This window comes from Notamacropus eugenii, chromosome 1 (assembly GCF_028372415.1).
Source record: "Notamacropus eugenii isolate mMacEug1 chromosome 1, mMacEug1.pri_v2, whole genome shotgun sequence".
In the NCBI taxonomy this organism is placed as follows: domain Eukaryota; kingdom Metazoa; phylum Chordata; class Mammalia; order Diprotodontia; family Macropodidae; genus Notamacropus; species Notamacropus eugenii.
The window spans coordinates 383,320,288-383,333,851 of record NC_092872.1 but is presented as its reverse complement, the minus strand read 5'-3'; the positions used below and the strand labels follow the sequence as shown (position 1 = coordinate 383,333,851).

The following is a 13,564-nucleotide window of genomic DNA, read 5'->3' as shown; positions in this document are numbered from 1 at the left end:
GGCAGCCTGGAAGGCCAACAGGAAAGGCCTACTGCACCAGGAACGTAGTGGAGCGCAGCCTGGTTGCATGGCATGGCAGGGACAGGACCCAGAAAAGGTTTTAGGGAGCCACTGGCAGCAGCAGTTTCCAGATGGCTCAACCTACAAACACCAAAGATAGCTTCAAAGATCAGTGAGAAAGCTCTTTCACCTAGGAGAAGGGAATGTGGTCTGGACCACTGGCAGCAGCAACTGCAGCAGCAGGGTCCATTTTTGGAGTTCTTCGCCTAAAGCCCCTGGGGGAAGTGAGGGGATGATCTGAATCTCAGCCCTGAGTGGCAGCGCTGGGATGAGGAGAAGCCCTGGTGTGATAGAGCTGGAGGCAGTTGTGGAGAGGGAATTCTGCTCACAGATTCTGGGCAGAAAAGTTTTTGGTTGCTCCCAGACTAGTGCACAGGCCAGGAGAGGAGCAAACTTCTCTCCCTTGATTGTGCCACCTTGGAGGAACTGAGAACTTACATTTCCCCAGAGTATACCCTCTTTTTGACAAAGGACTCAAAAGTCAAGTAACAGGCAGGGAAAATGCCCAAAAAAGGGAAAAAAAATAAGACGATAGAAGGCTACTTTCTTGGTGAACAGGTATTTTCTTCCATCTTTTTCTTCCATCCTTTTGGATGAGGAAGAACAATGCATACCATCAGAGTAATTCAAGGCTTCTGCATCTAAAACCTCCAAAATAAATATGCAGTGGTGTCAGGCATGGAAGAGCTCAAAAAGGATTTTGAAAATGAAGTAAGAGAGGTGAGGGAAAAATTGGGAAGAGAAATGAGAGCAATGCAAGTAAATCATGAAAAGCGAGTCAACAGCTTTTGGAGACCCAAAAAATGCTGAAGAAAATAACACCTTTAAAAATAGGCTAACTCAATTGAAAAAAGCCAATAAGGAGAAGAATGCTTTAAAAAGCAGAATTTGCCAAATAGAAAAGGAGGAAGAAAATAGTTCTTTAAAAATTAGAATGGAGCAGATGGAAGCTAATGACTTTATGAGAAACCAAGAAATTATAAAGCAAAACCAAAAGAATGAAAAAATAGAAGATAATGTGAAACATGTCATTGGAAAAACAATTGACCTGAAAAATAGATCCAGGAAAGACAATTTAAAAATTATGAGATTACCTGAAAGCCATGATCAAAAAAAGAGCCTAGACATCATCTTTCATGAAATTATCAAGGAAAACTTCCCTGATATTCCAGAATCAGAGCACAAAATAAATATAGAAAGAATTCACTGATCACCTCCTGAAAGAAATCCAAAAAGAGAAACTCCTAGGAATATTATAGTCAAATTCCAGAGTTTCCAGGTCAAGGAGAAAATATTGCAAGTAGCTAGAAAGAAACAATTTGAGTATTGTGGAAATACAATCAGGATAACACAAGATCTAGCAGCTTCTACATTAAGGGATCAAAGGGCTTGGATTATAATATTCCAGAAGTCAAAGGGACTAGGATTAAAACCAAGAATCACCTATCCTGCAAAACTGAGTATAATACTTCAGGGCAAAAAAATGGTCATTCAATGAAATAGAGGACTTTGAAGCATTCTTGATGAAAAGACTAGAGCGGAATAGAAAATCTGACTTTCAAACACACGAATCAAGAGAAGCATAAAAATGTAAACAGGGAAGAGAAATCAAAAGGGACTTACTAAAGTTGAACTGTTTACATTCCTTCATGGAAAGATAATATTTGTAACTCTTCCAACTTTTCTCAGTACTTGGGTAGTTGGAGGCATTATACACACACATACATATAAATACATAGACAGGGAGCACAGGGTGAGTTGAATAGGGAAGGATGATATCTAAAAAAATAAAATTAAGGGATGAGAGAGGAATATATTGGAAGGAGAAAGGGAGAAATGGAATGGGGCAAATTATCTCACATAAAAGAGGCAAGAAAAGGTTTTTTAATGAAGTAGAAAAGGGGGGAGGTAAGAGGGAAAAAGTGAAACACTCTCATCATATTTGGCTTAAGAAGGGAATAGCATGCTCACTCAATTTGGTATGAAAATCTATCTTATACTACAGGAAAGTAGGGGGGAAAGGGATAAGTGGGGTGGGGGGAATGATAGAAGGGAGGACAAATGGGAGGAGGGAGTAATTAGAAGAAAACACTTTTGGGGAGGGACAAAGTCAAAAGAGAGAATAAGATAAATGGGGGGCAGGATAGGATGGAGGGAAATATAATTAGTCTTTCACAACATGACTATTATGGAAGTCTTTTGCAACACTATACATATATAGCCTAAATTGAATTGCTTGCTTCTCAGTGGGGATGGGTGGGGAGGGAGGGAGAGAAGTTGGGACTCAAAGTCTTAGGAATGAAGGTTGAGAATTGTTTTTGCATACAACTGAGAAATAAAAAATACAAGTAATGGGGTACAGAAATCTATCTTGCTCTACAAGAACAGAGAGAAGATGAGGATAAGGGAAGGGAGGGGTGTGATAGAAGGGAGGGCAGATTAGGGGAAGGGGTAATCAAAATACATGGCATTTTGGGGTGGGAGGAGGGGACAGATGGAGAGAAAATTTGGAACCCAAAATTTTGTGGAAATGAATGTTGAAAACTAAAAATAAATAAATAAACAAAAAATTAAAAAAAAAAATACAACAGCCTATTGTCCAGACTATGGCATAAAACTGGACAGCAAGTCCATTTAGTATATATACCATGGATAGATAGAGCTGATGGACAGCAAATTGGAAACTATTCTGAAAAAGATGAAAAGGATGGATTTCATTTGGGAAATTGTGGAGATCCTTCAACACGACCAAGTCGCTGCTGCAGCTGTCATCCTCCATCCACCAAAAAAACTAAAAACACATTTTTCATACAGTTTGCTGGTGATACTGTATGATTTTGAATCTTGGAACATCATTACAGTTTGGAGCACAAGAAATAAATGATGGGAAAAGTAGATGGTCTGGGTATGTAGCAAGAGCATGGAATACTAGATGGACAGCTTGAATGATGAAATGTACCCACAAAACATAAAAAGAGTCACAGGAAAGAATGGTGCACATTGGGAAATTCCCTATAGTACATTTAAAGAACAAGGACAAGAACCACAGAGGAAAAGAGGAAACACATGGACAGGATAGGATCTACACTGATAAAGGAAATACCCACATAGAGATCATACACAGACGTGTGTATATGTGAGTGTGAGTATATGTAAATACATATAATCAAGAGGGGTAGTGTGGCATAGCGAACAGAGGATGAATAATGGGGTTTAGAAGACATTAAATATTGCCTCTGACAGATTCTAGCAATGTAACCATTAACTCTGTGTCCATCACGGTAATTGAGACTTGAGTTAATAACAATAATGGTAATAACTAACATTATGTAGCACTTAAAGTGTCACTAAGTCCTTTATAATTATTATCTCACTTGATCCTCACAATAACCCTGAGAAGTAGGTATATTATTACCCCCATTTTAAAGAAGAGGAAACAGAGGCAAACAGAAGCTAAATGACTTGCTCAGAGTTTCACAGCTGTTAAGTGAGGCCACATATGAATTTAAGTCTTCCTGACTCCAAGCCCAATGCACCATCCACTACACCATCAAGCTGTGTCTGGTTAGAGAAGAGTTGCCTTTCTGTATCAGTGGAGGAAGTTCCCCACAAAAAATGAAATCACAAATCTAATCCCCCAGGGGGAAAAAATATGCATATATCATACATTTGTATATATACATGTACGTGTATATGTGTACATACATACATGTATATACATATATATGTACACGTATATATGTATGTATCTGTGTCAATTAGCATTTATTAATTAAACATTTATATAGCATTTATTATGTATCTGGGATACAAAAAGAGGCAAAAGACATTTCCTGCCTTCAAGGATCTTACAAGATAATGAAGGAGACAACAAGCAAACAAATATATAAAAACAATTTATATACAGAAAAAACAGGAAATAACTAAAAGAAAGAAGGCACTAGAATTAAGACGGGTTAGAAAAAACTACCTATAAAATTATCAGATGGAATTTTAGTTGAGACTTAAAGGAAGCCAGAGAAACCAATAGATGGAGATGAGGAAGGAGAGCATTCCAGGTATGGGGGGGTGGCCAGAGAAATGAAAAGATGAAAGATGGAGTGCTTTATTCATGGACAGCACAAAGGGCAGTATCCCTGGACTTTGGAGTACATGAAGGAGAGTAAGGTGTAAGAAGACTGGAAAAGTTGGGAGACAGTGGGTTCTCAATTATGAAAGGCTTTGAATGTAAAACAGAGGATTTTATATCTGATCCTGGAGACAATAAAGAGCCACTGGAGTTTGAGCACATGGGGTAACATGGTTGGACCTATACTTTAGAAAAACCACTTTTATGGCTAAATGGAAGATGGACAAGATTAGGTAGAGACTTGAGGCAGGCTACTGAAATAACCCAGGTGTGAGGATATGGGAACTTGCACTAGATCGGTGGCTGATTCAGAAGAGAGAAGGGGGAATATTTGAGAGATGTTGCAAAAAAGTGGAATCAATATAAGGCCCTGATGCCAGTCTGAATGTGGGAGGTGAGAGATAGTGAAGAGTCCAGGATGACTGCCAGTTTGTGAGCCTGATGGACTGGAAAGATGGTATTGTCCTCAACAGCATCAGAGAAGTTGAGAGCTGAGAGAGGCACAGCGTGGGGAAAAAGACAACCAGTTCAGTTTTAGACATTCTCAGTTTAAAGTGTTTACTGGACATCCAGTTCAAGATGTCTAAAAGGTGGTTGGAGATGCAAGACTGGAGATCAGTAAAGGGGATGGGACAGAATAGGCAGATTAGAGATTCATTAGCACAGAGTTTATAGTTAAATCCATGTGAGATTATGAGATCATCAAGTAAAGAGGAGAAGGGAGGGGAGGAGAGAGTCCAGGGAGAGAACCCCGAAGGACAGCTATGGCTAAAGGATGTGGTCTAGATGAAGATTTTAGAATGTAAATAATAATATAATGTGTAATATAGTTGGCATTTATATAGCTCTTTAGGATTTGCACAATACTTTACATATATCATCTTATTTGATCCTTGCAACAGTTCTGAGAGGAGGGTACTATTATGATCCCTTTGTACACATAAGGAAACAGATTGAGAGAGGTTAAGTGATTTGGCCAGGGTCACATAGCTAGTAAGTATCTCTAGAAGGATTTGAACTCAGGTCTTCCCAATACCAAAGCTAGGGTTCTACCCATCCCACCACTTACAGGGAAGAGAATGGTGAACTGGGAGTTACAGGACCTGGATTGGAGTCCTGCCACTGCTATTTTCCATCCAAATTACTTTAAGCAAGTCACTTTTCCTCTCTAAAAAATCTGACTGACAATTTTCAGAAACCAGCAAATCAATTTGCTACATGAACAATGCGGGGAGCAGTGGCATAGGAGTAAATAATAATACCCCCCTGAATACTAAAAGCCTTAATACTAAAGCTTCCATACCTATCTAGGTCCCAAATTCCTCGTTCCTACTTTAGTGGGCAACTGCCACCCTTCCACAAAGAAAAATCTCTCAGTGAGGTGGAACGATCAAGTGCCCCTGCAGTCCTACTCTGGTACCCTAGGGTGCCCCAGAAATGACTGTAGGCTCACAAAGGTGATGCCAGTGAGGCAGAAATTCTAGCAGCTCCTCCCAAGGGATGGGTCTGGTGCTGGGCTTATGCAATATCTGTTAATATCTACCTAAATTCAGAGAAGCTCATGACGAGGTTGCCCAAGACGTGAGAAAATTTTTAGCCACTGTAACTCTTGAAGAGAATCTCTGCAATGTGTGTTAGGGAAGGGAACAGTCATACTAGTGACCTTAGAGGTCCCTGAAGTATCTTAAATAAGAAAGCTATACATTACTGTGACTAAACACAGATTAGAATTTATATATTCTAAGTAAGTGTTTTATACTTCCAAGTAGCCACCTTGACCCTTAAAACCATAGAACCACAGACTGTGAGAGTTGGGAACTGGTGAGACCTCAGAATCAACTGATCAATCAAAAAGCATTTATTAAATGTCTTCACTGTGGCAGGCACTATGCTAGAAAATGAAGATACAAAGACAAAAAAGGAACAGATCCTAGACTCAAAGAACTTACTGTTTTATGGGGGGTAAGGGAACAGATATCATGGTACAGTGGAGAGAATGGTAAATCTGGAGTTACAGGAACTAGGTTTGAATCTTGCCCCTGCTACTTCCCATCCATGTTACCTTAAGCAGGACACTTTTGCTCTCCAGATCTTGGTTTCTCGGCTGTAAAATGTGAAGGGCAAACTGAATGATCTCCAAAGTTCCTTACAGCTCTAAATGTAGGATTCAATGTGCATATACAAGGCTACACAGAATAAATATAAAATAAATACAGCATAGCTTTGATGGGAAGAATCAGAACAGATTTTTGTTTAAGGGACATAGAGATAGATGGGGCCTTGGTACAAACTTTGTAAGTGTCAGACCTGGACTATGTCAGAAATATAAAGGGGTTTTCTAATATAAATGATTCAAAATGGAAAGACCCTTAGGAATCACCTAGTTCAATTCTCTGAATTTATAGGTAAGTGAATTGAGACCCAGAGAGATGAAGACCCTTGCCCATGAACCCAAAAAGAATTACTAGAAGGTGAGACACTGAGAATTAGATATCCTGACTCTAGGTCCATTACTCTTTCCATTACCCCAAATTATTACTTACTGGTCTGTGTGGTCATATACAAGATCCTTAGTCTTACTAAGCAAGAGCACCCTTATTTGTAAGTTGGTGACCAGAATACTTTCATTAACTACCTCAAAGCATTGCTGCAGAGGAAGTGGTTTTGAATTATTTAAATGTGAACTAGAACAATAAAATACAATAGAAACATAATTTGATTTTACTTTCTTAAAATCTATTAAAGGAAGTTTAAAAAAAAACAATCAGTATTTTCAGCTAAAGGTTAACAGAAATCTAAAGTTCCTCATCTTAAAACCGTAAACTTCAGTTTTTGCTATTCTTATGGGTCCAATCAGTAGCTGCATTAGTTAACGTTTCCCTGCCAGGAGGAACTAAGCAGGGATATTTTTGTATTTCACTATCTAAATGTACCAGATAAGAAATGCATCAACAAAAAAAAAAACAACAGCATCTTGCCCTTTTGCCAAAGGTTTCAAGACAAAACAATTATTTTACTTTGAAAAGCAATATCCAGTAGTTTAGATAATGTTAATCAACAAGCATTAATTAAGTTCCTACCATGTACCAGAAACTGTGCTAGGTGATAGAGATACAAATACAATAAATAAAGCAATCCACTCCCAAGGAGCTCATATCCTAACAAGGAGGACAGCAAGGATAACTATAAGTATATACAGAATAAATTTAAAGAGAATAAATACAAAAAAACACAAAGTAGTTAAATATAGGGTAGTTTGAGAGACAGGACTGAAGAGCCTGGCAGCAATTGGGAAAGGCTACATGTAGAAGGGGATGCCTGAAGGAAAACTAGGGTTCTATGAGGCAGAAGGGAGGAGAAAAATGGCATGGACAAAGGCATGGGAGGGAACAACTATTCATAGCACTAGGCACATTGTCAACGCTCAAAAAATGCTTGTTGAGGGTTTAATTTCCTTTTTTTCTTTTAGAAAATGCTTGCCAATGAAGATAAAGCTGATGATTCCAAAGAACTTTTCTAAACATCCTTGCCTCTGCTGGAAATTTCAAATGTTTTAGAAGCAGCAATGGTCTTCTCTCAAGAGGCCGGTCTAATACCAACTGTATCTCCTTTCAGTCACAATAGAAGGCAACAGGCTGAAAACTGTAGCAACAGCCTAATTATATTTTCAGAAAAAAAGTATCCTGGGGAGCAGGGTAGAGGGGAAAGAGAACTGTCATGACTGCTAATATTAATCCACTAAATACAATTCTTTACATGGAAATGTTTCCATTGCTGATTTCCTTTGGTATGTTATCTTTGAACCTGCAGTTCATATGATTAACTTAGTATTATTTAAATACTCTAATCCTAGAAGGAGCATGGGGAAGAGATCAAGTACCAAGAAGACAGAGGAACAGCTACTTATTCATCCTCTTCAAAAGTCAAAAGGGAAAGGTCAACATTTATTTAAAAGGGAAAAAGTGATAACTTTTTAAAGGATGATGGGAGACCTTTTTAAGTCTCAATTGAGGGAGACCTGAAGAGATAAAGATATAACATACTGAAACTGTAGGAATATCTGGATTGGAGGAAATTAGTCTGAATGAGAAATCTGAAGAGAAACGTTTAATAATTTATTAAATTGAGAATACTTTTAAAAGAAATGCATCTGATTAATTTTTCATATATATACATAATTTTACATGTATATACATATGATGTATACATATATTAGAGAGAGAAATAAATTAGTACTAGGAAAAAGTGTTACACACGTATGAGTCTTAAGTTTAGGACTTAGAAGATTTGTTTTGATGAACAGACAATAATATCTTTTTTTTAAACTGGAATGATAAGATATAACTACTTCTGATTTCATTTGTATGAAGAACTCTACCAACGCACGTAGCACCTTCTCTGTCTTAAAGAGTTCCATAGAACACTGAGGAATTAAGCAACTTTCTATGGGTCACATAGACAGCATCAGAGTCAAGGATTTTTTCTGGCTTCAAGGCACCACACTCTACCTACTAGGCTATGTGTCTCTCGAACTGATTGAGAATGATTTAAAACTAGTTTGTTGATTGTCTTTAAATATATAGTGTGCTTTTAAAGTCACAAAGACTACTTGAAAAAGCTATACAATAAACTGATCATTCTCCCAATAATCTTGTTCATGCAGGTAATTCCCAAAGTGGTTATTTTTTTAAAAATAGAAAGTATATTAATAAACTGCAACCCAGCCTCAATCCAAATTATCACAAAATCCCAATTAGTGGAAAGAAAATTAATGACTTATTACTGTATCTTCATAACTAAAAAAAAAGCAATAATAAAGGTCTACAAAGGTATGAAAGAACAAATGAAAAAGGATTTATTAAGTAATCATTAAGTGTGTTAAGCACTGAAGATACAAATATAAAAAGCCAAACAGTCCCTGCTCTCAACGAACTCACACTGCACCTGAGGGGGATACCTGCAGATTGGATGGAAAGGACTGGATGTCCTTAAGGACAGCTGGCAAGACCCAGAGGTCTTTAAAGTATATGTGTGGATCAGATGATAGTGCCCAAGAGTATAGAGAAAAGATGTTAAGGGACAGAGAATCTTAGGATGGAGTGACAGAGTAAATGGTAAGGTCTGGTGGTCTTCCATCTCACCAGAAAGATTAGAGTTGTTGACTTTCACTTCATCCAAGGGGTATGAGCAACCATGTCTCTTCTCCACTGTTGGCCCTAATGGGGTCTGAGCAGCCTGCGACCAACAGAGGTGGGGAGGAGGTGGCTAAATGATGGGGAAGAGTACCCCCAATGGCAAGGTCTCTCCCCAAAAGGCCTAGGTGGATTCCTTGGATACTGGTGCTACTTAAATGACACAGGTTTACCTCAGCTAAGAATATTAAAGTATAACAAACATTGGAGACCAAAGGAAACTGGGAATGGAAACATTTCCATACAAAAGACTATATTTAGTGGATTATTACTAGACTTTTTTTCCCTCTTCACTTTACTGAAATATGCGACTTTAAACTGTTTACTCTCATTGAAAAAAACTTGAGAGGTTCTTATTAAGTATCACAGGGTCTAGTTACAAAACTGGAAGCCAAGGTTAGTGAAAATGCTTTCAAACTTGAGAGAGTGGCTGTTTGTCCAAGGCTATGTAAGTCTTGAGAGTCATAAAACCCAATGAGAAAATTATATGAGGCAGTTGGAAAGCATCAATCTTTTTCAGTCTAATAAGCTCTAAGTAGATCCATTACAAGTAATAATTTACTCCATGGCATTTAAAGTAAGAAAAGATTAAAGAATTTCCCAATATAAGGTGTCAGAACTTAAAATCACAGTATATTTCCATTCATTGAGCAAAATCTGACCCATTCACCAAAATCAAATTGCTCCAGAGTTCCAATACAAAACAAAATCAAATTTCTTTTCTCAGATAGTTATATAAGAAGCATGGATGATAACAAAAGGCCAATCTAAATCATTTCAATCAATTCAGTCTGTCCATAATGATTGGTATTATTCTCATTTGTAAGTGTTAAACAGGACTTGCCATGAATTTTCTTAATTTTACCATTTAGGACTGTTTGACTGAAAAAAAAAATCCAGTGACAACAATGACAAAATACACCTTACTGACAAATCTTAGTCTTGACAATTACTGTGCCATTTCATAGCTATTAGTTTCAATACTTAATAGCTTTAACTATTTCTAGTTAAAGTCGTGACTGCGAAAATCTAAAATGAGAAATAAAAAAATAAAATTGGTGATTTAGAGAACAGTGTTCAGGTTAAAACATTTCACTAATTACTTCTCTTTTTTAATTTGATTACTATTCTAACAAGCTGTGGTATACTTCTAATGGCACAAGTCATGAAAAGATTATTGAGTGCATTAAAACACAAAAACAGAGTGGACAGGTCACATAACATACTAATAAGATGTTCAAAGGAAGGCCATTGGCACAATGGGTAGGTCTTCCATAAGAAATGTAGGATAAATCATGGACAGGAGTTACAGAGAAAGAAAGACACTGGATTTGGAGCCAAAACACCTGAGTTCAAATCCAGGGCAAGATATCACCTTTGTGACATTGGTCAAGTCACTTAACCTCTCTGGACCTCAGTTTCCTCATCTGAAGGATGAAGACATTAGATTCAATGTCCTCCGAGGTCTCTTCCAACTCTAAATCTTTTAGGTGGCACCGAGTTAAAAGCTATCTACATGAAAGAAATCATGAATCTACTGAAGTATGCTATTGCCCTATGATACCAAAGAAGCTTTCAACCAAAGATTATGGAAGAAATTTTGCTTGCAAGAAAATGAACAAACTTAAATAAAAGAAGTTATAAAGGTATTTATTGACATGAACACTGTCTCATTTTTTTTTTTTTTACTTTCCATAAAAAGTACATAGCAAGAGGATTTTTGAAATAACACTCACAGAATCAGAACTGAAAGGGACTCAAAGGTACATGTCAAAGGAGTTGCCCTTAACAAGAAAAGCTTTTCAATGAAGTATAAGACAAGGTTCTTGGTTGAGAAGGTTGGGGGAGGGGGTGCTGTGAGAGGTCTAAGGAGAGATGAAAAGATTTAGTTGACACTATAGGAAGTATGGGACAGTGAATCAATTAAGAAAGAAAAGGATGTCTCCATTTCTGTAGTGAGGTCCAGTTGAGATTAGACAACATAAATTTGTAGTGAACCCATTCAGAATGATTTCTTCTAGCTCCATTCAGCAGCACAATTTTTTAAAAATCTAGATACTATAATTTAAGAAATCGTAAGTGAAAACTGCCTAGATCTATTAGTATGAGAGAGTAAAGTGAAGCTAGAAAGAATCCACTGATCACCTCCCAAAAAAACTACAAAAGAAAAAGTCACAGAAATAGGGAAGTCATAGACAAAATCCAGAGCTCCCAAGTCAAAGAGAAAAAGGGAAGTATCCAGAAAAAAGCATTTCAACTACCAAAATCAAGAGCCAGGATTGCACAAGACTTCGCAGCTTCTGCTAAAAATCAGAAGAGATCTTGCAATAAAATATTCCAAAAGGCAAAAAAATTTACAACCAAGAATAATGCAACTGAAAAAAGCTGAGTTAAAATCCTATAGGGGGAAAATGAAATAGAGAATTTTAATGAACTAAAGGACTTTTAAGTATTTCTAATGAAAAGACTAGAGCCAAGTAGAACTCTGAAATAAAAACCCATCACCAACTATAAAATGTGATGAAAGAGACCATTTCAGAGAATCCTGGGGAGTATGAACTAAAATAAGAGAACTAAGCAAAACTGAGAGCATACAAACATCACTGTAAAGAAAAAAATCATTATAAAAAAAGACAATTTTGAAAGACATAATTACTTAACTAACTTAACTATCAAAGCAATGACCAACCATATCTCCAAAGATCCTGTTACAAAGCATGCTGCCCACCTCCTGACAGAGAGGTGAACTCATGGTGCAGAATGACACATACTTTTTTTGATATGGTTACCATGTACATTTGTTTTGCTTTAGTATGTATATTTATTTTAAGGGATTTTTCTTCTCATATTTTAATGGGAGAGAATGTTAAGAAAGAAGAGGAAGGTTAGCAATAGTGATATTAAAAAGAAAAAGAGGGCTACCGAAAGACTGTTACAGTATACAGAAAAGAGCAGAAGTTCAGAAGGAAGGACAGATAAGCAAGTCAGTTTTAAAAGTAATTTGGAATCTCATATACATATATACACGTATACATGCATATGTATACGTGTATATGTGTGTATTTTAAAGCAAGCAGTATGAAATGGAGATTCAATGATTTTATACACAATCTTTTTTGTGTTCTACTATATGTACAGAAATGTTCTTTTGAGGCAATACAAAGAGTAAATTTCAAAATATAATTTAAATTTAAAAAAGTAGTTGCATTGGGTTTCTCACAAAGTTTCTCAAGTTAACAGGATGAAATTGGAGCTGACACAGTGTATTAATGACTTTTGATTGAGACATTATAGGCTTTGATTCATGCTTCATTCATTCTAGGGTTAAAACTCATTCTTTTAAACATACTTTTTAAAAATCAAGCAATGCAGACTGTAGAAAATTCCAAAGAGAAAAAAAATACATCTTTTACCAATTATAGGATTTCGTCAATTAAAAGATGATGCAAATCAGTACCATTTTTAACACAACTAGTTACTTTACTGTTAATCACCTAAGAGTCAAGAAGTGTTATCAAATTTAAAAGATGGCTTTATCCACAAACTTACTGCAGGTCTCCGAGGCTCTCCTGGCAACTGTGGAGGATAAACTATTTTATTCTTCTTCTCCCACTTCCTTGAGATGTCAAGGGAAGCACTTGTATGGATAGGTGACAAAGACAAAACATTTTGCAATGAGAGCAACCTATAAAGCAAAAAGGAAAGCCCTCAGTTTTTAGCTGTTAGAAATACTCTATTGTACTAAACAGTTCTATTTTAAGAAAAAATTAAGAAGACACATAAACACAACAATTATGGAACAGTAAAACTTTTTAAATGTCTAAAATGAGTTAACATGTTTTAAACTAATCCCCTTCCTCCCTCTGACCTCACTACGTCTGTCACTGACACCACCATGTTTGTGATTTTGGTGTTATATTTGATTCTTCATTCTTTCTCACTTCCCACATCTAGTTAGTTACCAAGTCTTGTCCATTCTACTTCTGTATCTTTTCCTTTCGTTTCTATTCCCATTGATAGAATGTAAGCTCCTTGAGACCGTGGAACGTTTCAATGATGTGTACGTATCACCAGAACTTAGCTCAGTACCTGATGCTTAATATATATGCTTAATAAATATATTATTAGATATCATATAATATATAATATAACATATTATAATATATTATGTATTATTAAGCAA

At 36.6% G+C, this 13,564-nt stretch overlaps 1 protein-coding gene across 2 annotated transcripts in view; it reads right to left on the bottom strand.

Annotated features, from left to right (window-relative positions):
* The window catches only part of MRPL22 (mitochondrial ribosomal protein L22), a 47,639-nt gene that overhangs the window by 20,677 nt on the left and 13,398 nt on the right, over positions 1-13,564 (bottom strand). For both annotated transcript variants that reach the window (XM_072630827.1, XM_072630828.1), the window contains exon 3: positions 12,931-13,066. In XM_072630827.1, coding sequence (XP_072486928.1) covers positions 12,931-13,066 — 136 coding nt within the window. The remainder of the gene's footprint in view (positions 1-12,930; positions 13,067-13,564) is intronic.